Source organism: Aspergillus aculeatus, assembly GCF_001890905.1.
Source record: "Aspergillus aculeatus ATCC 16872 unplaced genomic scaffold ASPACscaffold_16, whole genome shotgun sequence".
NCBI lineage: Eukaryota > Fungi > Ascomycota > Eurotiomycetes > Eurotiales > Aspergillaceae > Aspergillus > Aspergillus aculeatus.
Window position 1 is genome coordinate 187,779 of NW_017962991.1, and position 24,905 is coordinate 212,683.

Genomic DNA, 24,905 nt, shown 5'->3' on the forward strand with positions numbered 1-24,905 from the left:
AGACGAGTTCTACGTCTGGTTGTGGGGGACATTGGGGTATGTGAATGGTTTCGGCAGAGAGTGGATTTGAAATGGAACGTTGACGGAAAGAATTGGCTTGTGAGGGAGGTTATTAAAGGGTACTAAGAGGGAACAACAATACAGAGGAGTCAATGGTAATAGTCAATAAACTAGTCTAATTTGGGAGTAGTTAGTCCCTTCCCCGGTCTATTTTCCCCGCATCCCCATATCCGTATTGAGGGGGTTCAGTAATGCCACTGGAATGAAGTTTATCACATATTGCAACGGGTCTGACCAAGAAGACTGAATAGAAATAGTACGTATGTTGGATCCGGAGAAGACAAGAGGATTCGCCATCATCAATGCAGAAAACTGTTGCCCTCAACTAAACAACGGGTCCCGGGGGGGGGGGGGGGGAAGGGTCATTTACCATGTACAATATACAATATACAATATACCATATACCATATACTATATACCAAACCAAACTCTAGATCTAGATATAACACCCAACCCAGAGCCTCACAACGCAGAGAGCAGCGCCCCCGGCCGATGTACCAACAACCCTACCACCTCGCCGAACCGTTGCACCAGGCGCTGCGCCTCGGCCTGACTGCCCACCGCACTAGACAGCACCAGCACCGCGTACAGCGAATCCGGCTGCGGATACGTGTAGAGGTAGATCGTGCGCTCGGGTGGATTGTCCACGCTGTGGGCCTTCAACCGCCAGACGGCGTCCTTGTCTACGGTCCGCACGGGGCTTGCGTTGATATTCTCGTGCAGCACGATCGAGTCGATCGCGGTGTCGCGCGGCCACGCCGTGCAGTGGGCCACGAGGTCGCCCCACTCGAGCGTCTGGTGCTCCAGCGAGGCGACGTGCTGGTCCTGGACGGCCTGCAGCAGCTCGCGCACCGTCCAGGCCGGCTCGGCGCGCACGCGCACGGGCACCGGGTTCAGGCACGGCCCCACGATGCGCTCGGGGCTGGGCACGTCCACGAACCGGCAGTTGACCATCTGGCAGAAGGTGACGTCCGCCTGGCGCGTGCGCTCGCGGAGGACCTGCGACCACGCCGCTTTCACGACCGTGGCCCAGGTGGTCCCGGCGGGCGGGGCCAGGGCCGTGGGGATGTCCTGCGTCGCCACGATGCACGTTTCCTGCTGGTGCGGGTGCTCGGTGGACGGGGTGAGCGGGAGTTCGGTCGGGGTCGACTCGGCGAGGAGAGCCCGCCAGAACTGCAGGCCGGGCGGCGTGCGCAGCGTGGCGCATTTGCGCACAAAGTCGGCGTAGCTGGTTGGGATGGTTAGCGGGCTGCTTTTCTGCCCGCCGTAGAGCTCGGCCAGGTCGCCCAGGAGCGTGTCCAGGCACAGGCCGTCGAATTGCGCGTGGCTGATGCGGACGATCAGGGTGTGTTGCTGCCGGGGGCCATCGAGCAACAGAATAAACTTGAGGAAGGGCCCGCTGAGCGGCGTCGGGGTGCTGCGGTCCTCGGCGCAGACGGCGTGCGCCCAGAGGTCAGCGTCGTGGCCGGCGGTGGGCGGGCTCACGGCGCGCCACGGAACCTCGACCGCTCGCAGGATGACCTGAACGTGCTCGGTGTGGAAGGGGAGGAAGATCGTGCGCAGGATGGAGTGGCTCTGCACCAGCCCTTCGCACGCCCGGCGCAGTCGGACGGGGTCCAGCGGGCCAGTCATCCGGATCTGGAGGTAGTCGAGGATCTGATACTGCACGAGAAAGAGCTGCGTCTCGCGGACCGGAGCAATGTCTTCGATCATGTCGGCGGTGAGGTGGGTGGGCAGATTGTTGAAGAAGTCGTGGCGCAGCGAGCTGAAGGGGTCGTCCTCCGCGGTTGCTGGGGTATGGTCAACAGGCTCTGGGTGACTGGTCTTCGCGCATTCGGCGAGAGAGCTTAGACTGGGCTGCTGGAGACAGTCGATCACCGTGAGGCCGAGTCCCTCGCCACGCGCCAGGGTTACGAGCTGCCGCGCGGATAGCGAGTCACCACCCAAACTGAGGAATGACTCGTCCATCCCGACTTCTTCCAGGTCGAGGGACAGTGTCTTGACCAAAAGCGACTGCAAGAGTGCTTCCCTCTCGGTGCTCGGAGGGCGATACAGCTTGGAGACGGTCATGTACGCCACGATCTCCTTGCGAGAGAGCTGGGAGATGGTCTCGACCAAGAGTCGGCGGTGCATCTTCCCGGACGCAGTGCGCGGCAGACGGGCCACCGGGAGAAAGGAGTGTGGGATCATGTAAGACGGCAGCAGCTCGCTCATCTGGTCCAAAGCCCGTCGTGCGTGAGCCAGAAACGCTGCATCGGGGGGCAGGAGCTGGCACTGGCCAGCAGCATTTCCGCCACCAGGCCGCGCAGACGCCACGGGGATGACGGCCACGAGCATGCCATACTGCGAATCCGCATCGCGGGGACGCACGAGCTCCGCCACGACATGGGAGGCCTCCGGAAACTGGGCGCGCAGGTGGTACTCGACCTCGGCCAGTTCGATCCTCTGGCCCCGAACCTTGACCTTGCCGCCCTTGCGGCCGCGGAACTGGTAAGACCCGTCCACCGGGCTGCGCGAGAAGAGATCCCCCGTCTTCAGGAACCGCGTGGTCGAGGCACATCCGACTTGCTCTGCCCAGGCCGGAGATGTGATGAAGGTGGCATGCATCTGCTCGGGGTTGTGGAGATAGCCCCGAGCCAGACACGGCCCGTGAAGCACCAGCTCCCCCTCGGCGCCCAGCGGCATCAACCGATTGTGGTCCTGGGCATCGACAATCCACCCGATCGCCGCGCCGGGGAATCCCACCGTAGACAGGTCCTGCGGCTCGAAGATCCGCTTCGTTATGATCGGGCTCCCGCACTCGGACTGCGCATACATGGAGTGAAGGGCGACGTGAGGCGCCCACTTCCCAACCTCTAGCCGACCGATCGCTTCGCCCACCAGGAACATGGTCTGGATGCTGGGCACCTTAGTGGGCTCGAGCACCCGCGCTACGGAGGGAGTGATCATCGCCCAGGTGACGCCGAGACGGTGAATGGCCCCTTCGATGTCATTCTGTAGCTCGTCCTCGGATGGGATGCACAGACAGGCGCCGTAGGTCAAGGCCACCAGGTGCTCCCACATGCAAGCGCTGAAGTTGTACGATGTCGACTGCAGTACGCGGGACGAGCTGTCAAGCCCTGAGACGGACTCCCCGCTGGTAAAGCCGGCGTGGTTGGTGACGACACCCTTGGGGGTGCCTGTCGACCCGGAGGTGAAGCCCACATGGAGCATGTGATGGCTCTCAACCCTAATCCGTTCCCACAACCACGGTATCACCGGGTCCCTGGCGGGAGTCCCAGCGCTCATCTCCTGGATGATCATCACTTTCGGTCCGAGAAGACAGGCCTTGGCGTACTGCTGCTGGGAGGTCAGGATCAGGTGAGGGCACGCGAGGTCGCAGAGCGTGACGAGCCGGTGAGTTGGTTGCGAGGGATCCAGCAACGAGAAAGCCCCTGCTGCCTTGAGGACGGCATGGATTGCCAAGGGGGTCCACTTGGACTTCTCCGACAGAATAAAGACGAGGCCTTCTGATGTGAGCCCAGCAAGGCAGAGTTGATGGGCAAGGTAAGACGCGCTCTGGTCAAGCTCGCCGTATGAGAAGTCTCCGTCCCACGCGCAGATAGCGGGTGCCAGCGGCCGTTCGGTAGCATGACGTTCGATCCGGTGATGAACGCAGTCGCCGCTTGTTTCAGTGCCGCTCTGCTTGTTCCAATCGAGGCTTTTCTGGAGATCTTCGGGGCTACTGGTTTGAATGTTCGCCCAAGGTGTTTCGAGGTTGGACGTGACCTGTGCGAGAGTGTGCGAGAGCGTGTGCAGGACTGACTCGAACACCTCGAGAGAGAGGACCGTCGAGTCAAAATGCACCTGGACCGTCACACCTGCGCGATCAAGGCCGCATATCAGGACCAGTGGATAACGAGAACTCAATGATTCCGAAAGTCTGGCACTACCAGGCTCGTCGAGGCCAGCCGTCGGTCGCATCACCAACACGTTGCGGAAGTCACAGAGACGGGTAGCCTCGGCGCTGCTGGTGCGCAGATTATCCAGCCCCATCTGCTCAAAATGACGACTGATCTGCCAGTACTGGTTGACCATCGCACAGCCAGCGCGTACGGTGTCGACCGAGTCCAGATTCAGGTGGCAGGGAACAATGGCATTCGCGCCCTTGCCCTGACCCTGTGTGTCATCGAGCACCCCAAACAGGACATCCGGCGATGCTGTGTATAGAGACAGCACCAAAGCCCAACTCAAACATAGGTGGGTGGGTAGCTCATCCTGAGGGATACCATGGGGGAACCACTTCGTGACTTGACCATCGAGCGAAGGGCTGTAGGAGTCCGATGGCAACGGCGGAAACCTCACGCCCTCGAACTCCATGAACTTACCTCCTAAACTTGGATTGGCCATTCTGCTGGTGTAGTCCAGACCGGAGAGGAGTTGCTCGGGGCTGTATAGCAGGCTTACAGCAATACTTTGATATTGATCCAATGGCGACTACTTATATGCGAGACAATATCCCGTGCTGGGTCGAACGTCCCCGGATCAAACCCTCCCAAGCCGACTGTCACATGGCGCCCTCCGGCCCTGAGAAATCGCCTCATATTGTTTTCGACTTTTCGAGATGGAAGAGTCTCCTGCAGTGGCCCCAATTCACCAACAGCCAAAGGTTCGGTTGAGCCGATCTCCAAGCCCGTGCAGATTGGCGTTCCCACTCATTTTCACATACCTAGTTTGAGTGGCGGATAAGTTAGTTACCTCTTTGCAGACGACTCCAGCCAAGTCGATGCTAGGATTGAGAAGGGACATCAGGCTGGTGAGAAATTCGCATTGGGAACTGCTTGGGTTGACTGCCGAACTTGATTGATTCGTGCATGCGACTGATGCGTCTCAAGATCCTGCTGATCGACAATGCATGCAGGAAATATAACTCATCCTGCACCGCTCAGCTTCGCCAACTCCCTCGATCGATAAGCGGTGTAGCACGCTTTCTGCATGCGATACACACTATGCGGTAGCATTTTCCGAGAAAGACTTATTCGTCCGATTGTGCCACGGTCGTGAAAGCTGTCGTCGTCTCGCCACAGGATTACTCGTCAGCTTGTCCCCCGCGGTAGAGTTACATATAATATCAAGCTCCAACACACCTGATACCGGCCTTCCACAACTTGGATCAAAGCACGACAGGTGAAAAGTTCGAACCCGATTTGGTTCTTCCTACCCCCCCCTCCCCCCCTCTCCCCAACCATCAAACCATCAAACCATCACACCATCACCATGGGCTCTATCGGATCCTCCCATCATGACCCGCAACTCGCAGCCTCCGCGTCCAGCAACGAGGCCGCGGACATGATCACGCTGGACTGCTCCAAGCTTCACGGGTCCGCCGCCGAACGAGGCGAAGCGCTCCGCCAGCTCGACCACGCCCTGCAAACCTACGGCTTCATCTACCTAGCCAACCACGGCATGCCGGCGGAGGTCTACGAGCAAGCGCTGGAATGGATAAGTTGGCCCCTTCTGCTCTGCCTACCGTAACACACACACACAACCAAAGCTGACCAACCGCCTCCACTCCAAGCGCTTCTTCGCCCTCGACGCCGCCACCAAGAACCTCATCCCGCGGCCCGCCAGCGACGCCCTCGAGGACCACCTCGGCTACGCCGAGTACGGCGTCGGCCACATCAGCCAGCTGGTCTTCGACGAGGCGGCCGTCGAAGCCCACCGCCGCGCGTCCCCGGACCACAAGGAGACCCTGGAGGTCGGCAACCCGGCCGACCCGAAGAACCGGTGGCTGCCGGAGTCCGTCTTCCCGGGGTTCCGCGCCTTCTACACGCGCTTCTGGGACGCGTGCAACGAGGTCGAGGCCGCGCTGCGCCGCGCGCTCTGCGACATCCTCGCCATCGAGCCCGACACGCTGTGCCGCATGCAGAGCCAGCGGTTCGGCCACATCAGCTTCCTCCACTATCCGCAGATGGTGCTGCAGTCAGCCTCGGCCACCACGGCGGCGGGGGATTCCGCGGGGGGCCAAGGCCCGCGTCGATTGAACGCGCACACCGACTACGGCGGCCTGACCCTCGTCTTCCAGGACCACGTGGGCGGGCTGGAGGTGCACGACGGCGCCGTCTTCCGGCCGGTGGCGCCCAAGCCCGGCACGATCGTCGTCAATGTCGGCGATATGCTGGAGCGGCAGTCAAATGGGCGGTGGAAGAGCGCCTTGCATCAGGTCGTGGGGCCGCGCGAGGAGACGCTGGGTGCACGCTCGGATGCGGGCAAGCTGGTCTTCGATCGCTACTCGATTGCGTATACCGGGGCAGTGGACCCCGAGGTCATGATCGAGACGTTGCCGGGCTGTGACGTGCCGGGGACATGGAGGCCCAGTATGGCCGACTGGGACCAGGAGAAGCCGGTGACCTCCTATGAATGGCTGACGAAACGGGTGGCAGCCGAGTATCACCAGGGCTGAATCGGGACGGTGGTGCAAATGGGCTGCATGCGATAACTTGGAGGTCTGCAGTTGGGAAACTGTATTACCGAACCAAATTAGGGCTCGTGTCGGTGAAGGGGAGAGATCAGCACAGTGCATGGCATTGCATGCCTGCGGAGCCTTCCCGTGAATAGTCTGGAAATAGCTCCATTTAATCAAGCAAGGGACGGGCGCATATTCTGCATAGTCTAGTGATCTTTGTTGTTCTAATCATTCGGAATTTGAGGCGACATCCAAGCCATCCATATGCTCCGTATGCTCCGTATGCTGGCGATCGATAGTTAACTAAAGTATGGGAGACCTCCCCGGCTTCCGGTGGTTCTGCCGGCTTGTTGTCAACTGTAATAACTGGCTGCCCACTTCCATGGCCAGCACGACTGTGAATCACTCGCAGCTTGACTGTGCTCCAAGGCAAAGACGTTCTGTGTTCTTCAACTTGAGATCCTCTGTCTCGTTCATCACGTTCGTGGCGTCTTACGCCATTTTTACCGTACGTATGCCCCCCCCCGGTCCCTCCCTTTGTACAGTTACCTCGGAAATGCGATCATCAAATTAAATAGACTGAGGAACCTCAAGGATAGCTTTTTGTACGGACTGGTACGCTTGTCAGGAGTTCCAATCCCATCCGAGCCGCTCAGTCAGTCCCATAGCTAAAGCCGCGTCAGATCGTCCCTGTGGTTCCTACTGCGCTCAACGACCGACTCGGGGTATCCAGAAATGACGGTAATGATGATTCATTCTCTCGCGAGCTGTCTTCTCCGTCGTGTCGCTAATCTCCCGTCCCACAAACACAGAGCAAACATGGACCTCGATCCTGATCGCGCTATACGGTGCTGCTCAATTCTCTCTTGCACGTGAGTACGTTCACAAGCTTAAGAGATCCCAACTCCGAGGCTAACGCTGACCCCCTGCTCCACACGTCCAGCCCTCAGCGGCTACGTCTCTGATCGCATTCAGTCGCGGTGGTGGCCCATGGTGGTCGGAGTGCTGACACTGGGCGCGGGAACAGCGCTGCTCTGCGGGGGGAACCGCATTGGCGCCTGGATCGCAGGTCGTCTCCTCCAGGGGGCCGCCGCCGCCATCGTTTGGACCGTCTCATGCGCATTGCTGGTGGACACGGTTCCGGAGGAGCAGCTGGGCCACGCCATGGGGTGTATGAGCATGGGTATGACCATCGGGAACCTCATCGGCCCGCTCATCGGCGGTGCGGTCTATGAGCACGCCGGGTACGACTCGGTCTTCATCGTGGCGTTTGTCCTGATCGGCATCGATCTGGGCCTTCGACTGTTGATCATTGAGAGGTCGCCTGCCCTCGAGCCCGTTCGTGGTGGTTTGGACCGGGGACCTCCCCTGGCCGACCCTGCGCTGAAACCGGCCGATAGACCCGAGGATGAGTCCGAACCTGCTGCACCTCCAGCGCTGCAATCCCATACCGGTCTCCACGGCCTCTGGAGACTGCTCTCCTCGCCTCGAATCCTGGTCGTCCTCTGGACGTGTCTCGTGATCTCGATCGTAATCTCCGCGTTCGACAGCGCCTTACCGTTGTTCGTCCAGGACGCCTACGCATGGGCGCAGACCGCGCAGGGGTTGATCTTCATCCCGTTCCTCGTACCCAGCCTTCTGGGCCCGCTTGTCGGGTGGATCAACGACCGAGTGCCCTCCCGGCGTCGTCGGCTTTTGGCCGGCGGAGCGTTCCTGCTGAGTGTGCCTCCGGCCGTCCTTCTTCGTCTGGTCTCCGACAATGACCTTGCGCACAAAGTCCTCCTCTGTGTCCTGCTTTGCCTGCTGGGAGTGTGCATGAGTCTGTTGTTCCCCTTGGTCCTGGCGGAGAATTCGTATGCCGCGGCGGAGCAGGAGCAAGAGGCCCCGTCGACCTTTGGCACCCAGGGGGCCATGGGGCTGGCGTACGGCTTGGCCAACTCCGCCTACGCGGCTGGCTCCGTTGCCGGCCCTCTGCTGGCGGGCTACATTCGCCAAAGTGCGGGCTGGGCCACGATGACCGGGGTGTTGGGCTTACTGGCGGGGGTCTCAGCTCTGCCTGTACTGTTCTGGTTCGGAGGCGTTGTGCCATGCAGGAAGCCCGTGAGCTAGTTAAGGGGATGAGGATAGGGAGAGGGGGCTGACCATGTCTCATTCATGCTGCACGCGTCCAACTTGTTCGTCGATGGGTATAATCTTCGCCGCATCGTGGCAATGGCTAATGAGTGATATGCTGGGTGTTCTGTCTTACTTGTGCCCCTATTTTGGGGACTCGATCCATGCACAGCCACATGCTGTTCGAGGCTAAACTTGATAAAGGACGAGCATCATCCCCCGTGCAGATCGCTTGCAAATGATATCCTTGTAATGATAGCTCCATACACTCCTGATTCATGGCTTTCTGTTTGCAGTCTAGACATCTCGGATGTAAATGTAAGGGCCTTGGTGGTCAGGAGCATATCCTAGCTGAAGAAAGCAGCGCCAGTATTTTCTCGGCTTCTGCTGCTGTATCAGATCAATGAGCAGAACGTAAGGCAGCGGATGCCATATTCCTGAGCATACCTGCCTTATGATCTGCAAATCTGCAAGGGCCCTCGTCTACCTTCAACCATCCCATCGCCCCTGAAGGTTGTGATTTACACCGCCATTTCCCTGTTGCTTCTGCATAAAATGCTTCCGGTCATGCAGACGGCCCGGCCGGCCGGCCTGTGTCCAATAATTCTTCTCATCTTAGCATTTGATGCCGCCAGAAGGACTAACGATGCAATGAGATTCGCTAGTAGTATTCAGCCCCCCACCCAGGCCCAGCCTCTGCGCATGAACAGCCTGACTAAGGCATTGGAATAGGGAGGTAATTCCGTTCTTCAATTACCGTCTCCATCTTCCCTCTTCTCCCTCCCCTCCGGCAAAACCTTGCTCTTCTGCCTTTTTAGTGTTATTTTTGGCGAGAGGTCAGGCTGTCTGAGACAACCAGAAACAAACCACGATAAATAAAGCTGTTCGACAGACAGGCTCTCACCGATCACCGTATCGAAAAACTGAACACTAAGCCGACGGAGGCCCGACCATATTGTACCTCAACATAATGGGAGACATAACTTTGCGCGATGCTCGCGGCCTGTCCCTCACTGAGAGTGTGCTCTCCTCCTGTCAAAGGGTAGAGGATCTACTGACAAGCAAAACCCCAATTGTGCTGACCGGAAGTACCCTAGATATGGGTGCGGTGGTTGTCGTGGCTCAGTATGTTTTCGTTCCCCGGACCCCCGGTCCATCCACTCACTTCCCCTCAAACCCCCCTAATCAAATCTACCCAGACACGGCCAGCATGCCACCATGACCAGTGACCCCACGATCCGTCAAAGCATGGAAGCCAGCGTGGAATTTCTGGATCAGCAGCTACAGCGCGGCGAAGTGGTGTACGGGGTCAACACAGGGTTCGGCGGCAGTGCGGACACGCGAACCACGCACTACGCCGGCCTCCAGAAAGCCCTAATTCAGATGCAAACCTCGTGCGTTCTCCTGCCCAGCGATCGACAACAAATCCCCTCCTCCACCACCACGTTCCGCCCCTGCCACCGGAGCCATAGCATGCCGATTCCCGTGGTCCGGGCGGCCATGTTGACGCGCTGCAATTCCCTGCTCCGCGGTCATTCGGCCGTGCGGCCGGTCGTGGTCGAGCATATTCTCACGCTGTTGCGCCACGGTGTGACGCCCGTCGTGCCGCTCCGGGGCAGCATCTCCGCCTCGGGCGACCTGGCGCCGCTCTCCTACATCGCCGGCACCTTGGAGGGCAACCCCGACATCTCCGTGCATGTCCACGCGACTGACGAGATCCTTCCCGCGGACGACGCCCTCCAGCGGCTGGGACTCCCCGCGCTCGATCTGGGGCCCAAGGAGGGACTCGGTCTGCTCAACGGAACAGCCTTCAGCTGCGGCGCCGCCAGTCTGGTCCTGTTCGAAGCCAACCAGCTCCTCCTCCTCTCACAGCTCCTGACCGCTATGGCCACGGAGGCTCTCGCCGGCCAGGCGGACAACTACCACCCGTTCATCGCGGCTGTGCGACCCCACGACGGACAAATCGAAGCCGCCGCCAACATCTTCGGCTTCCTGGCCGACTCCCGTCTCGCGGCGCGGTCCACGGAGGAGGCTGCGGACAACAGCAGCAGCAGCAGCAGTATGACCGACGCCGCGGGCCACGCCGGGCTCAGCCAGGACCGGTACGCCCTGCGCACAGCGACACAGTGGCTGGGGCCGCAGCTCGAGACGATGGCGCTGGCGCTCAGGCAGGTGGCGACGGAGCTCAACTCGACGACGGACAACCCGCTGATCAGCGTGGCGGGCCGGCACGTCCACCACGGGGGCAACTTCCAGGCGGCGGCGATCACGTCGGCGATGGAGAAGACGCTGGGCTGCGTGCAGATGGTCGGCAGGATGCTGTTCGCGCAGTGCTCGGAGCTGCTGAACCCGGCGCTCAGCCACGGGCTGCCGCCGAACCTGAGCCTCGACGACCCCAGCCTGTCGTACGCGTTCAAGGGCCTCGACATCAACATGGCCGCCTACCTCTCCGAGCTGGGCTACCTCAACCACCCCGTCAGCAACCACGTGCAGTCTGCCGAGATGCACAACCAGAGCCTCAACTCGCTGGCCCTGGTGGGGTGCCGTTACGCCGCCGACGCCGTCGAGGTCCTGGCCCTGATGACCGCAACCTTCTTGTACGTGCTGTGCCAGGCGCTGGACCTGCGCGTGCTGCAGACCGAGTTCCTGCGCGACGTGCGGCCCAAGGTCGACGCTCTCACCGACGAGGTGGTCGCTGCTGCATCGTGCCGGGGGACGGCGGCGGCGGACTCCTCGACCCTCCAACATATCCGCACCGCCATCTGGGCCGAGTTGATGTACCACTGGGCCCGATCCAGCACCCTCGACCTTGCTGACCGCTGCACCACCACCGCCACCAGCACCGCCGGCACCCTGCTCGACCTACTACCGCCGCCCAAGACTGGCGCTGGCGCTGCCGAGACGAACCTGCCATCGCTCCGCGACTGGAAGCGCACTCTCGCGTGCACGTTGCGCGAGAGCTATGAGACCGTCCGCGCCACGCGCTTCACGCAGACCACTACCTTCCCTCCCACCCCAACCTACCTCTGCGGCGCGTCGCGACGGCTCTACGCCTTTGTGCGGGAGGAGCTGGGCGTCCCGCTTCATCGGGGGTTCGCGGATCACCCGACGGTCGATCGGGCTCAGAGCGCGGGGAAGCTGACCATCGGGTCGCAGGTGAGTAAGGTCTACATGGCCTTGCGCGAGGGGCGTTTGCGGCGGGTGCTGTTGGAGTGTTGGTAGTGGATCTTATCGGCTATGTATCTAGAATCCAGTATCAGCAATGCAACATAGTAAACTGATTAGGCAGCAACTCGAGCCATGATGCACCGACTCAGGTCTTGCGCCTCCAACATGTAAGTAAAGGTGGAGGGGATTCTAACGGAATATGTACCACTGCCGCGAGTAGTTCAGAAAGGTCACCTACACCCGAAATCCAGTGTAGCGAATCTAGTCTAGCATATCCCAATCCCGTAGTGAAGATGCACCTCAACTCAATGGTAATCTCCAGTTCATGATCCTTTTCAATCCGTGGGGGCATAATCCTCCGGGACATCTACCGGCAGTTAGTATTGCAAGAGAGCTCTCCCGCCCAAGTACCTCCCAAGCTCTATCCTTCAGCCGGGGATCTTAGCATCAACTACAACCCTCGAGGAACATTTCGTCAACTGTCTTTGTCCAGCAACAAAGCATTGCATCCATCAAGCTAATATAAAATGCATCCTCTACCTTATGCTCCCTCAGAGCGTCCCTTTTTACTCCCCTTCCCTTCTACCCAACGGAACCCTTCTAGAAACACCGACCTAGAACCTTTCCAAGACACCAACACCAACAACACAACAAAGCCTCCCACAAGTTCTGCTTCGTCAGAAGCTTGAGCTCTTTCAAGATGACGTGGTTGAACTGCTTCTGGCACGAAGGGAGTACGGAGTCGGAGTCATGTGGAATGTGCAGGACGGTCCTAGGCGCCCGCCGAGGGCTCGCGAGTCATGGATTTCCGCCCGTGCTGGACGGCCAGTGTCGCTGCTGTGGGCCGAATGGCTTCATGCAGCCGCCGTGCCAGAATCTCGAATGTCACCGCAATCGAAGACTTCGCGTCCTGCGGCAGCAGGCACGCGGTCCTGACCGGCACGATCCTCCTCCCCCTGACCCCAGTTTTCCTGGTGAGATCGACCGCGCCCGCATCATCTATTGCATCATGACGCAGGAACAGGAAGCTCGCCTAGACGAATACGAACGCTCGCTTCCCGGGCAGCGACTGGACTTGGGGGTGCCCATGCCCATTCCAAGCACGGACTTCGATATCGAGGGCCTTTCTCATGACCGCCGGCTGGCTTGGAGTTGGAGGCAGTACAATCGACAGATGCTCGAGTGGGAAGTTCTTCAAGAGCTCCAGAAAAGTGATAGACAAGAGCTTCTACACCGAGGGTACCTGCGCGAGCTGAATATCATGAATGGTATGCAAACCCTGGAAGCTGAGGCTCCGAGTATCAGCAGCTGCACCAACGGTGACACCGGCCCAAGAGACCGAGCGGTGGAGCAGTTGCGGGCAGCTCGGTGGGCAGAGGCAGACCCAGCTCCAGTGGTATCGACAGTCGACATCATAAGGTACCTGTTCAAATCTTCCATTCCCGAGTCCTACCTGTGTTTAGTCGAGGAATATGGAGATCGCGAGGTAGCCCCGAGCTCAGCGACCGCAATCCATGAGCTGCTAATTCGGAAGGATGCCGGAAGGCCGCTGAACTGGGACGTTCGCCGTGAAACGCCGGTGCGGGTCGACCGCCCTGTCCCATGTAATTGCAGCTGGAATCCGCGGCGCCGGCCTGCATCAACGCACCCTCCAACACCAAGCAGCTCTGCTGTCACAACCCGGCCCGGTTCCGCTTCCTATCGTTGGGAGCCATATCCCCGTAGCCGGCCTGACACACGCGACCCCAGAGTGGTGATTCCAACTTGTCCCTGCTGCGGGGTATGGGCGACAGACATGCCATGGCCCACGTTTCAAGGCGCAACTTTGGACAACAACCTGCTATTCCACGACACTACCACTCCATCCGAGGTTCCGGTATCCAACATAACCCGTCTCCTTGCGCAGAATCTCAAACTTCCCATGGTCGAATATATCAGCATGGATCTGGAAGGGAACGTTATCGACGAGACATTTGAAGCCGCAAGTGAGTATGGTGAGAACCACGAAGAAAATGACATGTGGTAAGCCAGAGATTAAAAGCGGAAAAACAACGAAAAAAAAAAAAAAAAAAAAAGGAAAAGAAACTCTACTCGGAGAAAAGATAATAAGAATAACCATCCATAGAATTTTTCTTCTTCCCTGCCGCCTGTAGAGTTGATAAATCACAAAGCGCATAGGTAACTCGCGCCCAATAACACGAGCTGAACAAAATCACGAATAATCTGATTGGAATACAGTGCCCCATGCCAGCCACGAAATTCATTCAAAGCTCCCTCCTGAGTCATATGCAGCACGTTCCGTTGGAAAATCAAAAAGGAACTTAACCTTACCTAGATCCGGCACACGAACTCAACCCCGTGGAAATACTATGAAGACTCCGTGCCCCGTTAAGTGTGGCTGGTGCATCCGCATAAATCTCCATGATAGCAGGGGCCAATAGCGCATAAGTCCGGGTCGCCTGACAATCCAGAGGGAAGTCTAATGTGCCATCCGGTACCAGAACATACTTTCATTCAGCACACATCTTTTGTGTTCCAATGGCGCTCGAACCCCCCGCAATTCGACAAGCTTCTTGGTGGGCAGTTGGTCATTTCCAAAGGTCGCGAGGGTCGAAGTCTGCGCGATGGTGATATCGCCGGTAATGCTGCTGCCAGAAACAAAGTTTCCTCTCGACTTATCCGTCCCACCCCGAGCCCAAAGCTAGCCTCTACACGTTCCCTTATCAAGCTTGACAAGCCATGTCGATCTCGAAACTAGCCGTGCGCTCGTAAGAGGACGGAGGCAGATGATGTCTAGACCTTGATTTCTGCAGCTGTTAGTGAAGACGTTCATCATCGACGATCCACACACGGGTAATGGCGTGCATGCGCGGGAGCAAGAGAAAGCCGGCACTAGCAAACCATGCCGGGACAAGAAGTATAGATGATGGATTGGGTGGTTGGGGATGGTAATCATCCCCTTTCCCTGCTTCTCGACCATCACGAAACGATCATGGGAACAAACAACCACCTGGTTTCTTACCCTTGAAGTCTGGGAATGCATAGTCTTGCCCACACGAGCGCGTTGTTCCTCCTGAGAAGCAGAGACGAGAATGGTATCTCGAACGAGTTCTGGCAAACGTAGTTCGAGTATCGGGTCCCAGTCGGTAATGTTCCCCCCTGAAGGAAAAACGAATGTGCGGCTTGCGGAGAAAGCAGGAAAGGTCATGGGAGGATGTGTAGCGTATCTCCAGCACACCAAGTGTCGGATTCTATTTCTTATTATCGGAGCCGGAGTGGGCATCGCAACAGTCCTGAAGCAATGAAGTTTGATGCCCAACCGATAACTTGTTTCGTGTCTGCGAATATCGTCTCTCAACTATTGCGATTGATCAGCTGTTACAGAGCAAAGGTCTCGACTCCAGCCTCGCAGCTACAAGCCACGTGCTGCCCATAATTAGGGATGCGATCACACTGTGAATCAGGAACTGAGGTATCAGTAACCAATTGAGTGGCAAGAACCGAGAAAAATGGTAGACAAGCATTGCAAGTCGAGCAAAGCATTCCGAGAGAAACAAGAACTCCGGTCTGAGAATTTGAATGTTCATGTAGAGATAGTTGTACTGTTGTAGTGATCAGTGCAGATGTAGAAGCACCCACTGCACCAAAAACCAAGACCCATAATCCATCCGCCCTGATCCAAACCCCATCGGGAAACCCACTCATTGAGCTGGAGCCCGCCAACGGCCCAGCCTGGAGTCTGCGATAGACAAAGTGGAATCTACACAGCACAGCCCTCACCGCCTAATCACGTGATTGCATCACGAAGAGGCACAGCCAAAGTTTCCACCAAACCTCCGCCGCAACCTCCGCATCCCCGATCGCGCAGACGCAAGACTTTGATCCTCCGAACCACCAACCTTACGCCTCACAACCTCAACGCGCTCATCACACTTACCACACAAAATGGCCAAGAAAGGTGAGCACTACCTCGATTGCTAGCACCTTTGGATTTCAATTGCCCGCGGCTAGCGGGACATCCAGCCCGGTCGGACAAGAAGAAAAAAACGTCGCATCACTCTCCCCAGTCCTTGGAGCACTTGAGAGACATGTCTACGAGCAGAAGCTAATTTCTGCTTTTCCCACGTGTATAGCCAAGTCCCGTACCATCACCGTCCGTCTCATCTCGATGGCCATGACTGGCTTTTACCGCACAATGGTCCGGCCGCGTACGCACCGTCCGCTCAGCATGCTCAAATACGATCCCGTCGTGAAGAAGCAGGTCCTCTTCCTGGAGGCGACCAAGGGTGGTCGGAACAAATAAAGTGGTTCGTCGGCTCCACGGAAGCTCTCGCTGCCGTCAAGCGGCGTCTCGCGCATCATTCGACGGTTGGTTCGTCTTCGTCGCAACACTCCCAAAACAGATCTCGGCCTGGACAAATCCCTGATATCGTTTCCTCGCTTCATTGTTATCGATTCGCGGAGAACATCGGAACAACCAACACGGCCACCACCTCGATGCAGCGAGCCGAGCTCTCTCCAACTTTTGAAGATATGATCATGTATATTATACAGCGCAACAGCTAAGACTTCACATTGTGGGATGCACTTAACATCTCCATGTATGTTAAAGCTGTCTGCTTTTCTTGTGTTGCATTCTGGCGTTTTAGAGCAGTACAATCTGGGTCCATCATCGTTCAATATATCACAAACTACTTCACAAACTCCTTCTCAATGGAAATCTCGCCTGCAAGGAAGTCAATCTCAATGTTTTCTTTAATTGAAAGGTTCAAAGCACATATGAGAGATTTATCAGTTTCATCAACATCACAAGTTCATCGCATAAGGATATCAACTAAACTACCATAGATCAACAAACGAGCAAAAAGAATTCGATGTTCTCACATACTAACACCATTATCTGCGTGGAAGAGTTCTCGAATTGGGCATATTTTGCTGGAATTTACTTTCCTCGGCTGAAGCGGGCAGTATAGCGATCACCTTGGTGCTTTAGCAGCAAACACTGGGTTAGCCATCAGAACCTACTCACCTCTTGTTTTTCGGCCGCCGCCTCTACCACCTCGAGTCGGCTTCTTCTGGAACCCAGTTTGATTATCAATCAGCGCAGGTCTACTGCTTCCAGAAGCAAGCTTTTCAGGGCTCGATTTGCGATCGAAGTACTCTGTCACTGTCTCCGTCTGCGATGTAGTCTTGATTGTGTCGAAGGATACTCTAGTCCTCTTGTTCATGATAGAGCGGGGCGTTCCAGCTTCAGTGACTTCATGTGCAATGTCTTCTTTGGAGGCGCTTGCTCCTGGACCCTTGGACTTTCCCTGAATCCGAGTCATTGACTGCTGTTGCTGCTTAGAGTATGTTCTTCGCGAACGCTTGGAATTATCCTCATCAAAGCTGTCTGCGGAGCTATCCTGGCTGTGAGTAGTCTCCATATCGTGTAATTTGCGTTTCCCTTTTTGCGCGGCTGGGACTTCAGTCTCGAATGTGACTGATCTGTGCTTCGCTCTGTTATCACCCGGTTTGCTGTTTCCACTACTCAAGTGTAACTTGAGTACCGTGGGTGCTCTTTCAACTCTGCGTGGACTACCATCATTTTTAGGGCTTGCAGCCTTCGGAGAACTTTTTGATGGGGAGTTCTGTTGCCCTTCCATCGAGTCTTGTCCCTTACGCTTAGTAGAACAGTTCGCAGCTAGTTCTGCCACGGTAGAGCTATCTGCCACTGATTCCCTTTCCGGAGTGAATATAAGCATGGCTGCGAGGTCAAAGCTATCGTTTCTTGAAAACAGGCATTCAGTGCGAGGGGATTGCTGCTGGATGCTAGAAAATGGAACAATACCTGACTCCAGCAAGCATATTGAGTCCATAGAAGCCTCGTCATTACTGATTTTGTCGCTTCGCCTTGCTGGTGAAAGACTAGTGGTTGCCTGGCTGTCAGGCACTGTAGTCGCGGCTCTTGTCAACTTGGAATTGATCTGCTCAGGCTTTTCGATATCCTCCTGGGAAAGCAATCCACCGCTACTGGCACCGAGGGACCTTTCTTCGACAGGATTGACCCGAATATCATGTCGACTATCAAGCGCAATGCCAGCCGTAGACAGCAGATTCACCTCGAACCTGCTCCAGACCTCCGTAAGCGAGTCTGTAGCCGCCGCGAGACCTGCGCGACCGAGAAGCTCCTTGAGTTTGTTTACCCACGCTTCTGATTCTTGAACTCGCTTAAGGAGTGCGTGGATTTCATCCTTTGTCTTCAGCTTGTCGCTCTCAAGACCCGCTCGTTCTGCTAGGACACCTGTGAGCCTCTCCTGAATCTTGTGACACTCTTCTTGTTTCTCCATGTTGTCTTGCAAAAGCGCGTCGAGCTTATGCTGCAACTCTGTCAGAACCTTGTCTTTTTCGTCACGAGTATCAATAAGGTCATTTTCGAGGGCGAGTGCCTTCTTGTTCGTCTCCTCAATTTGATTTTGAAGACAGGTGCTCCGCGCTTCGGCCAGAGCTGTCTGTTCCGCCAGTCTTGTCAGCTCTTGCTCTTGCTCGGCTAATTTAGTGGCCGTCTCGGATTCACGACAAGCCAACTCTTCAACTTCCTTTGCCTTCGAATCAAGCTATAAAGAATTAGAACTCGCCCGGCTAGTCGTCATACAGGCCACTCACAAGTATACCTCGATCGGCATGTTCTTTGTCTCGTGTTCTTTTGAACTCATCCTGTCAATTGTTAGCTCACATGATCGAGAAGTTGGGAAAGGGCATCTTACGAATGTTGACTTGGTATCGTCAAGCTGCTTTTGAAGAAGATCCACTGATTGCGCTAAATCGACTTTCTCTTTCAGCAGATCGCGGTGTTGCTGTTCGTATCTAGCCTTTATCTGCTCGCGAGCGATGACACTGGCCCGACCCAACTCCTCTCGGACTTGGTTCTCCTTCTTCTTGACTGCATCTCTCAGGGTGACAACTTCCGATTCGAGCTGCAGGACACAAGATTCTACCTCTTGAGTTCGTGATTCTGCCTCAAGCAGGGAGGAATAAATGGCTTTGTTCTCGAGATTTTTTGCTCTCAATCTTTCTGCCATGGCTTCCGACTCCGCCACCACTTTCTGCATCCTGCCCTCTATTTGAGCTTTCTCCAACTCGTGACGCGTGAGTTCAAGTGCAGCTAATTCAGCATTCTTGAGAGTCCGCGCATCACCCAGGTCGGCTTCGAGTTGCTCCATTTGGCCGCAAAGCCTTGCTTCGTTGTCCTTCAATGCGTCAATAGAACAGTTCAATTGATCAGTCAAAGGTAACAGGCGCTCAAGGGTTTCTCTCAGTCCGCCGAGATGCTCCGTATTCCTGGAAATTCCCTCGACCAACGTTGATTCGCTCGCAATCTGACTTGTGACGCTTTGGAGTTGCTCGGTCAGGTTCGTCATATAGCCGCCATCATTTGCGCGGCATTCTTTGGTCAAGTCGTGTAGTTGAACCAATTCACCTCCCATGCTGTTCGTTCGTGATCAGCAATAAAGCAGCATTGACTAATTTTTGAGAGCTCACCGTGATATTTCACCCTTGACTCCGTCAATGCAGTTCTTTAAACTCGAGTCATTGTTTACAATATTTTCACAGAGATTATCAAGTGTTGTAACACATTTGTCTAAGCTAGGACCGATCATTTGCTGAATAGTGTTTTGAGAGAGCTGTTGCTGGCTACCCAAGGTGCGAAACACGGCCTCGAAGCGCTTCAGAATCGCTAGCTGATCAGCCCTGATCTGATTAAGCTTTGGTTCTTGACTGCGGGAACATTCTTGGATGTATTGCTCAAGAAGTCTGGTTCTTTTCTTCTCATCGGAAAGCTGTCCTCGAACATATCTAGTCTTCTCCTCTGTTGCAGAAAGGGCCTGTTTCAGTAGGTCAACCTGGCTCTCTGACCGCAATAACTGCTCTCTCCCTTTGCTGGCAGCATCTGAAGCTTTAGCTACTTGTGCCTTAGCATCACTAATGCTTCTGTCAATATCTGTCCTTTCGTCATGCACGCTCTTCTTCGCCGCCAAGAGCCGGTTTGCATCGCTACGGAGGGTCTGGAAGTCGGAACCAAGCTGGTTGACAAAGCCTTTGATGTTCGTTATCTTCGACTGCCATGCATCGACCTGGGATCTGTAAGCTCCCAATTCGATCGTTCTCTTGCGGATGACCTTGTCGGATACTGCAAGTTGACTCTTCAGCGCTTTATTTTCGTCAGCCAGGCCAGAGATGCAAGCTTCCATCTGCTCTCTCAATTCGATCGCGGCAGCCTCATTTTCTTCACGAGCTTTAATCCGTCCGATTAGCAAATGAAACAGACTCTCTTCGGACAAGGAAGAATCATCATCTCCTGATGCTATGCGAGTTGGTTTGACATTGCGAGAATGACGACTTTTGCTTGAGCGGCGGCGCTTAGAGACCCTATACTTCTCGTTTGCAGGGCCAACCGGGTATGTCTGGGCCATCTCACTGGCCTCTGGGATCTGCATTTGAGGAACCAAATCTGGTGCTGCATGCGTAATTTTAGATGCACCGTGCCCATCACCCAAAGGCGTACCATGATTGTCGGCCCTGCTCACTGCGGGCGCTTGGGAAATTGGATGATGGCTTGGAGGACTAGAGGCTTTCCTCATCTCGTTGTCTTTGGCTGCAAGCAATGTCAGAAGCCAGGTACCTTTGAATCCGGAAATCAGGTCCACCCACTCGATGATTCGAACACAAGGGTCCCGTGTTCGGCATTGATAGGCAATTGGTTTGCATCAGGCACCACAACCTTCTCAGAGCTCGAACCATGCAAGCCATTGACAGAAAGCGGGGAGCAGGGCCGTCTAGAACCTGGCCTCGTATTCTCTCGGATCCGAGTTTGTGACTTTTGCGTGCCAGATCTTTGCCGGGCACTAGTTGGAGAGGATAAACTTAGTGGTCTGCAATATAGTCCTCTCCCTCTGGTCATATAGAGCGACTTACCTTGATAAGCTTCTGATTGCCTCGTTGGAGGGCTCGGCTGTACCATGCTCGTGCTGGGTGGCAGTATTGTTCAGCCCAGCTGTGGACGACGATGGCTTAGTTGATGCCTGAAGAGTGAATGGCTTGCGACCTTGCGCAGGCTTTGCAAAAGAAAAAGCCGATAGGTCCAGACCAGAGCTTCTCGGTCGCTCCATAAGTAATGGCGATGGACGTCTTTCCGCAGGTTTGTCGGTTGAGGCGGTAGTGTCTTGGGTTGCCATTACAGCCTTGAGCTGTGGGGAAAGAGGCTCGTTGTTGGCAACTGCCATCTGGAGCAAGAACAGTTCCTCTACCTCGTCGAACGTACTGTCTGTGCCGGCTGGGGCGGTGGTGAGGTTGGACGGTGTCTCATTAGCCATCTTTGACACCTCGCTAGTCTGCACATTGACGTAGCTCTCAGGCCAGTTTAGAGCATGACATGAAGATCGAGCAAGGAGTGACGAGATCAATGAAGGAGGTAAGAACAACGTGAGCTAGCAGTGCGAGGTGGGAAAGGATAGACTTAAGTTCAATTCTGGCCGTGAGGGACCGGGTAACCTGGTGGTGGAGTGACTGGGTAGGTGCCTTCCTTTTTCGGCAATCCACAACATTTCTTAGCAGCCATCAGCGGGGTGCCTTCTCTTGTGGCTATGAGAGAGTCCATCATACTTTCAAGATGACAGTAACTGAGCCTTCAAATCGGGTGTATAGATAGTAGTCATACCAGCACTGGGGCGAAAGGGGGTCATTCATCACGCTAAATGTATCCAAGATGCGCGATACTCTTTTTGTTTTCTGCAGCGTTGCCGATTCTTCATAGTGTTGCTAATTGGAGTGGCATCTGCACAGAAGTATCTGCAGCACCCTGCAAGCTATCCTAATATTAGACCGGAAGACAATGATTGTATGTGCAGCGTAGTATAGTAGGTGCTATAGTGCGAGACGGCGCTAAACCTACAGTTTTCTCCCCAGCGACAAACGGCCCCGACCCAATCGAACCATTGGTCACTTGCAGGCGCCGACACCACGCCTTCTCCGAGCGCATTTCGTCTCTGATTTGATACTATGTTTCAATCACCATAGAAATGAAACGCCCACTCTCCAGGCCTAATGGATGCAGCTGACGACCCAATGCCCATCCAGCAGAGGTCAAGGCTGTCTTCGTCGGGCCTATCACAACCGAACAGTCAGGGATAGCTCCTCTTCTCGAAACACCACAACCCCTGGGTGTTGAACGTGCAGAGGAGTCAAGCCCAAAGATACCTTAGTAGTCTCACCCGGTCTGCAGAAGCTCTTTTCTCATATACTCCCCCGATTTCCCACTTCACTGACCTTTCTCTTCCCGCCCAGATCTCAAGTCACACAACACTGCGCGTCGCCGATCCAGATCTTCCAACAACGTGTTCCGCTCCGATCGTCAATAAACCCGCACAAAGAACACATCGCTATGCTCTTAAGGCGGCTATACCTGCCCGCTGTCATTGCAGCGCTGATCACGCAGACCTTCGCGCAGAGCGTGCTCGACGCAGTAGATGGCGAACAGAAGGATAGCTCCGCGTCGACCTCGGAGACGAAAAGCGTCTCCTCGAAAGGCATGATCATTCTATGCACGATCGTGGCTTTAGTTATCGCTGTCGGAAGTAAGTCCCCCCGTCCATCCAAGCAAACAGATCCCTTCCAGAAACGGAGAATCTCCAGCCTGCTAATCAAGAAAGCGCAGTCTCGTTCACAACCATCTTCATCGTGTTCAAGAAACGGCGCTGGCAGATGCGCGAAGCGCTCTACTCGACCGAGCGCGTCATCCCGGACATCGAGCGGGCTTCGATCGTTAAAACGCCATCAAGCCAGTTGGACCGGGTGGGCACCCGTGCAGACGCTGAAACCCGGCCTGGGTCGCAAGCACACCATGAGGCCGCGGGCCAGGTCGAGAAGCCGGACGCATCTGAAACGGCCGCGACACACCGAGGATGGGGCTCGTTTTTCTCGTTCGGGCGGACGCAGAGCCGGCAGTAATCGACTCTGCACGTATTTTCATGAGTGAGCTGAACGAATCTTCTGCATTTGGGTGTTTATTTTCCGCGTTGTAAGTGGGCGTTTATGGGGATTGTCGGTTTTCCGAGGAAAAAGCGTCACCTCCCGAGCACTTTCTATTTAGCGTTCTATTTACAACTATTCGCGAAGGGCTGATTTCACCTTTAATCAAACGCGCCAGGTGCGTGGTCCAGCTTGATTATCTTGCGAGAATTGGCATGCTACATACAGTAAGCGATCATGAGGCCTGCGAAAAGAAGAGCCTTGCTCCAGAGAAAAGGGCACATCTTCCTTCCCTCGTATGAATTTATCCAATGAACCCGGATGACATTCGTCAATCAGTAGACGTGAGCAAAACTTCTACCCTCGAGCAATGCATAGCGCATGTCTACGAGTGATCCAACAAGTCCTCTTGCTCAGTGATGCCGTAGCATTTCCCACCACCCGTCTCGACCACCAGGTCATTTACACCACCACAGAATCAAGAAACCGAATTATGGGAAACCAGACTGGATAGCTCGACTCTTCGAAACAGAGACACACATTCTCCATATTTAAAGTGTATAACAACATCAACTGCCCTCGATGTCCAATCCGAAACCCATCGGGAATATATTTCCGACACAGCTTGCAGCAACGCAACAACAACAACAGCAGCTCATCCCAATATCCTCCCAATTCAAGATTGGGAATAACCAGTCCATAGAAACATAATCCAGAAAGCGCCTACGCATAAAGACAGCAAAGTAGCAGATTACGACCGTCGCAGCTGCAATACAAACTCCTCTTTTTACTGGAGAGAGTGGCTTCGCGAGGGTTATCGATTCAGCTGAGGCGGTAGGTATTGTACATACTTTTGCACTTAGCATGCAAATCCTATACATTGAATTATACTCACAATGTCCTTTTACATAAATATCGGTATGGAAACAATCTGAGCACATTGGGGCTTGCGGACTAACAGGGCAAGAGGATCGGAGATAATCGTGTCTGGCTATATCTGAGTCCCCTTCACGAATGCTACCCGTAGAAGATTATCCGAGACAGCCTTTAGGAGGAAACAGTGTTGGCCGTTGCTCGGAATGTGTTTATTCCACTAGCATAGCTAGCATAAGGAAAGTCGACAGTTTACATTGCTTGAGAGCATGCATGTATGAGGACTGCAGAATCTGGCCGAAGTCGGAAGTTCATCAGCCCCCGGGGCAAATCCATCACAGACAGAAGTGGCAAACAGTAGTTTTGGTCCACGAAGATCCGATCTCACCTCGGTCGTAGGCAAGCATAAACACGATAGAACAATCGATAAATCCGGTTCCCGACGGCTGCCAGTCTCCAATTCTACATTTGGATGCAATGACGGAAGGCCGACGGACGGAAAATCCCGGGGCGGTTGTATCGGGAGTGAGTTCTGCCATTTTCACAAGTCACTTGAAGGCTTTCCACCTCCTTGAAGGCCGCATTCTTCAACCGAGTGCGATGTTTCTACATGTTCGGGTTCTAGAACAGAGGCAGAGTCTAAGGATCCTGTACCTTCGTCAACCATACCCCCATCCCTTTCCGTCATCTTTGAGCCAGGTTATAATCATCCGAACTACGGACTTATTTATCCCCGTGTAAGCACCACCACTCTTCCCCGGGTAACCGGGCTCCTCACGGCGGCGGGAAGAAGAGGAGAAGGGTGGGAGGGGAACGCGAAAGCATAACCGACTTGATCTGAGGGGGACGGAATGGGGGAACACGATAATACGTGACATGTCAGAGTCTGGGGTCCGGCTGCTCCATTGCTCGTCCTCCGCATCGATTTGCCACACATCCTTTTGAGCGGGTGTTCACACCCCATAGTGTATTCCGCGATACCACCCCCTTCGATCGCATTGCACTCGTAAACAAATCGGCTTGCTTTATCTGGTAGGAAAGTTAAACCTTTGTCGGAAACTAAGGAGCTCAAAGTTCCGAATCTCCAGGCTGTGTCCGTCGCCTGCCAATTTAAGCCACCACAGGCGAGGCCCGCTGCGGAGGGTTCTCGCCTAAGATCCTCTGTCCGCATGACAGATTGTTACTAAGGAAAAGCCGCTGACTGGCGAGATCAGATCCAGTCTTTCAGACGCAGATCGAA

The 24,905-nt window shown here is 55.3% G+C and overlaps 7 protein-coding genes across 7 annotated transcripts; 5 read left to right on the forward strand and 2 right to left on the reverse strand.

Moving 5' to 3' along the window:
- Window positions 1–522: 522 nt before the first annotated feature.
- Window positions 523–4,023, reverse strand: nrps9 (putative nonribosomal peptide synthase; the record flags this gene model as incomplete). Its single annotated transcript, XM_020200023.1, has 1 exon — window positions 523–4,023. One exon carries the CDS (start codon window positions 4,021–4,023, stop codon window positions 523–525), a length of 3,501 nt encoding a protein of 1,166 aa, XP_020052802.1.
- A 1,293-nt stretch (window positions 4,024–5,316) lies between these two features.
- Window positions 5,317–6,502, forward strand: ASPACDRAFT_34260 (uncharacterized protein; the record flags this gene model as incomplete). The annotated part of the gene is made up of 2 exons (XM_020200030.1): window positions 5,317–5,517; window positions 5,594–6,502. The coding sequence occupies 2 exons, from the start codon at window positions 5,317–5,319 to the stop codon at window positions 6,500–6,502; spliced, it is 1,110 nt and encodes a 369-aa protein (XP_020052803.1).
- Window positions 6,503–6,887: 385 nt separating this feature from the next.
- ASPACDRAFT_1859148 (MFS transporter) lies at window positions 6,888–8,614 on the forward strand (the record flags this gene model as incomplete). The annotated part of the gene is made up of 5 exons (XM_020197654.1): window positions 6,888–7,013; window positions 7,100–7,120; window positions 7,189–7,246; window positions 7,318–7,377; window positions 7,449–8,614. The coding sequence occupies 5 exons, from the start codon at window positions 6,888–6,890 to the stop codon at window positions 8,612–8,614; spliced, it is 1,431 nt and encodes a 476-aa protein (XP_020052804.1).
- A 973-nt stretch (window positions 8,615–9,587) lies between these two features.
- ASPACDRAFT_34556 (uncharacterized protein) lies at window positions 9,588–11,839 on the forward strand (the record flags this gene model as incomplete). The annotated part of the gene is made up of 2 exons (XM_020200051.1): window positions 9,588–9,742; window positions 9,817–11,839. 2 exons carry the CDS (start codon window positions 9,588–9,590, stop codon window positions 11,837–11,839), a joined length of 2,178 nt encoding a protein of 725 aa, XP_020052805.1.
- A 3,810-nt stretch (window positions 11,840–15,649) lies between these two features.
- ASPACDRAFT_81162 (mitochondrial 54S ribosomal protein bL33m) lies at window positions 15,650–16,493 on the forward strand. The gene is made up of 2 exons (XM_020205809.1): window positions 15,650–15,743; window positions 15,919–16,493. The coding sequence occupies exons 1-2, from the start codon at window positions 15,731–15,733 to the stop codon at window positions 16,086–16,088; spliced, it is 183 nt and encodes a 60-aa protein (XP_020052806.1). The 5' UTR covers window positions 15,650–15,730; the 3' UTR covers window positions 16,089–16,493.
- Window positions 16,494–16,806: 313 nt separating this feature from the next.
- On the reverse strand, window positions 16,807–21,138 carry ASPACDRAFT_46635 (uncharacterized protein; the record flags this gene model as incomplete). The annotated part of the gene is made up of 5 exons (XM_020201820.1): window positions 16,807–18,381; window positions 18,431–18,481; window positions 18,532–19,252; window positions 19,307–19,976; window positions 20,784–21,138. The coding sequence occupies 5 exons, from the start codon at window positions 21,136–21,138 to the stop codon at window positions 16,807–16,809; spliced, it is 3,372 nt and encodes a 1,123-aa protein (XP_020052807.1).
- A 1,017-nt stretch (window positions 21,139–22,155) lies between these two features.
- ASPACDRAFT_1890872 (uncharacterized protein) lies at window positions 22,156–22,985 on the forward strand. The gene is made up of 2 exons (XM_020198599.1): window positions 22,156–22,398; window positions 22,479–22,985. Exons 1-2 carry the CDS (start codon window positions 22,206–22,208, stop codon window positions 22,769–22,771), a joined length of 486 nt encoding a protein of 161 aa, XP_020052808.1. The 5' UTR covers window positions 22,156–22,205; the 3' UTR covers window positions 22,772–22,985.
- Window positions 22,986–24,905: the final 1,920 nt, after the last annotated feature.

What these genes read in the sequence shown, in the direction of transcription:
- ASPACDRAFT_1890872 (XM_020198599.1), top strand. Translation starts at nt 22,206, where the DNA reads ATGCTCTTAAGGCGGCTATACCTGCCCGCTGTCATTGCAGCGCTGATC. An exon ending in TTTAGTTATCGCTGTCGGAA is followed by an intron (nt 22,399 to 22,478) that starts GTAAGTCCCCCC and finishes AAGAAAGCGCAG; the next exon opens with TCTCGTTCACAACCATCTTC.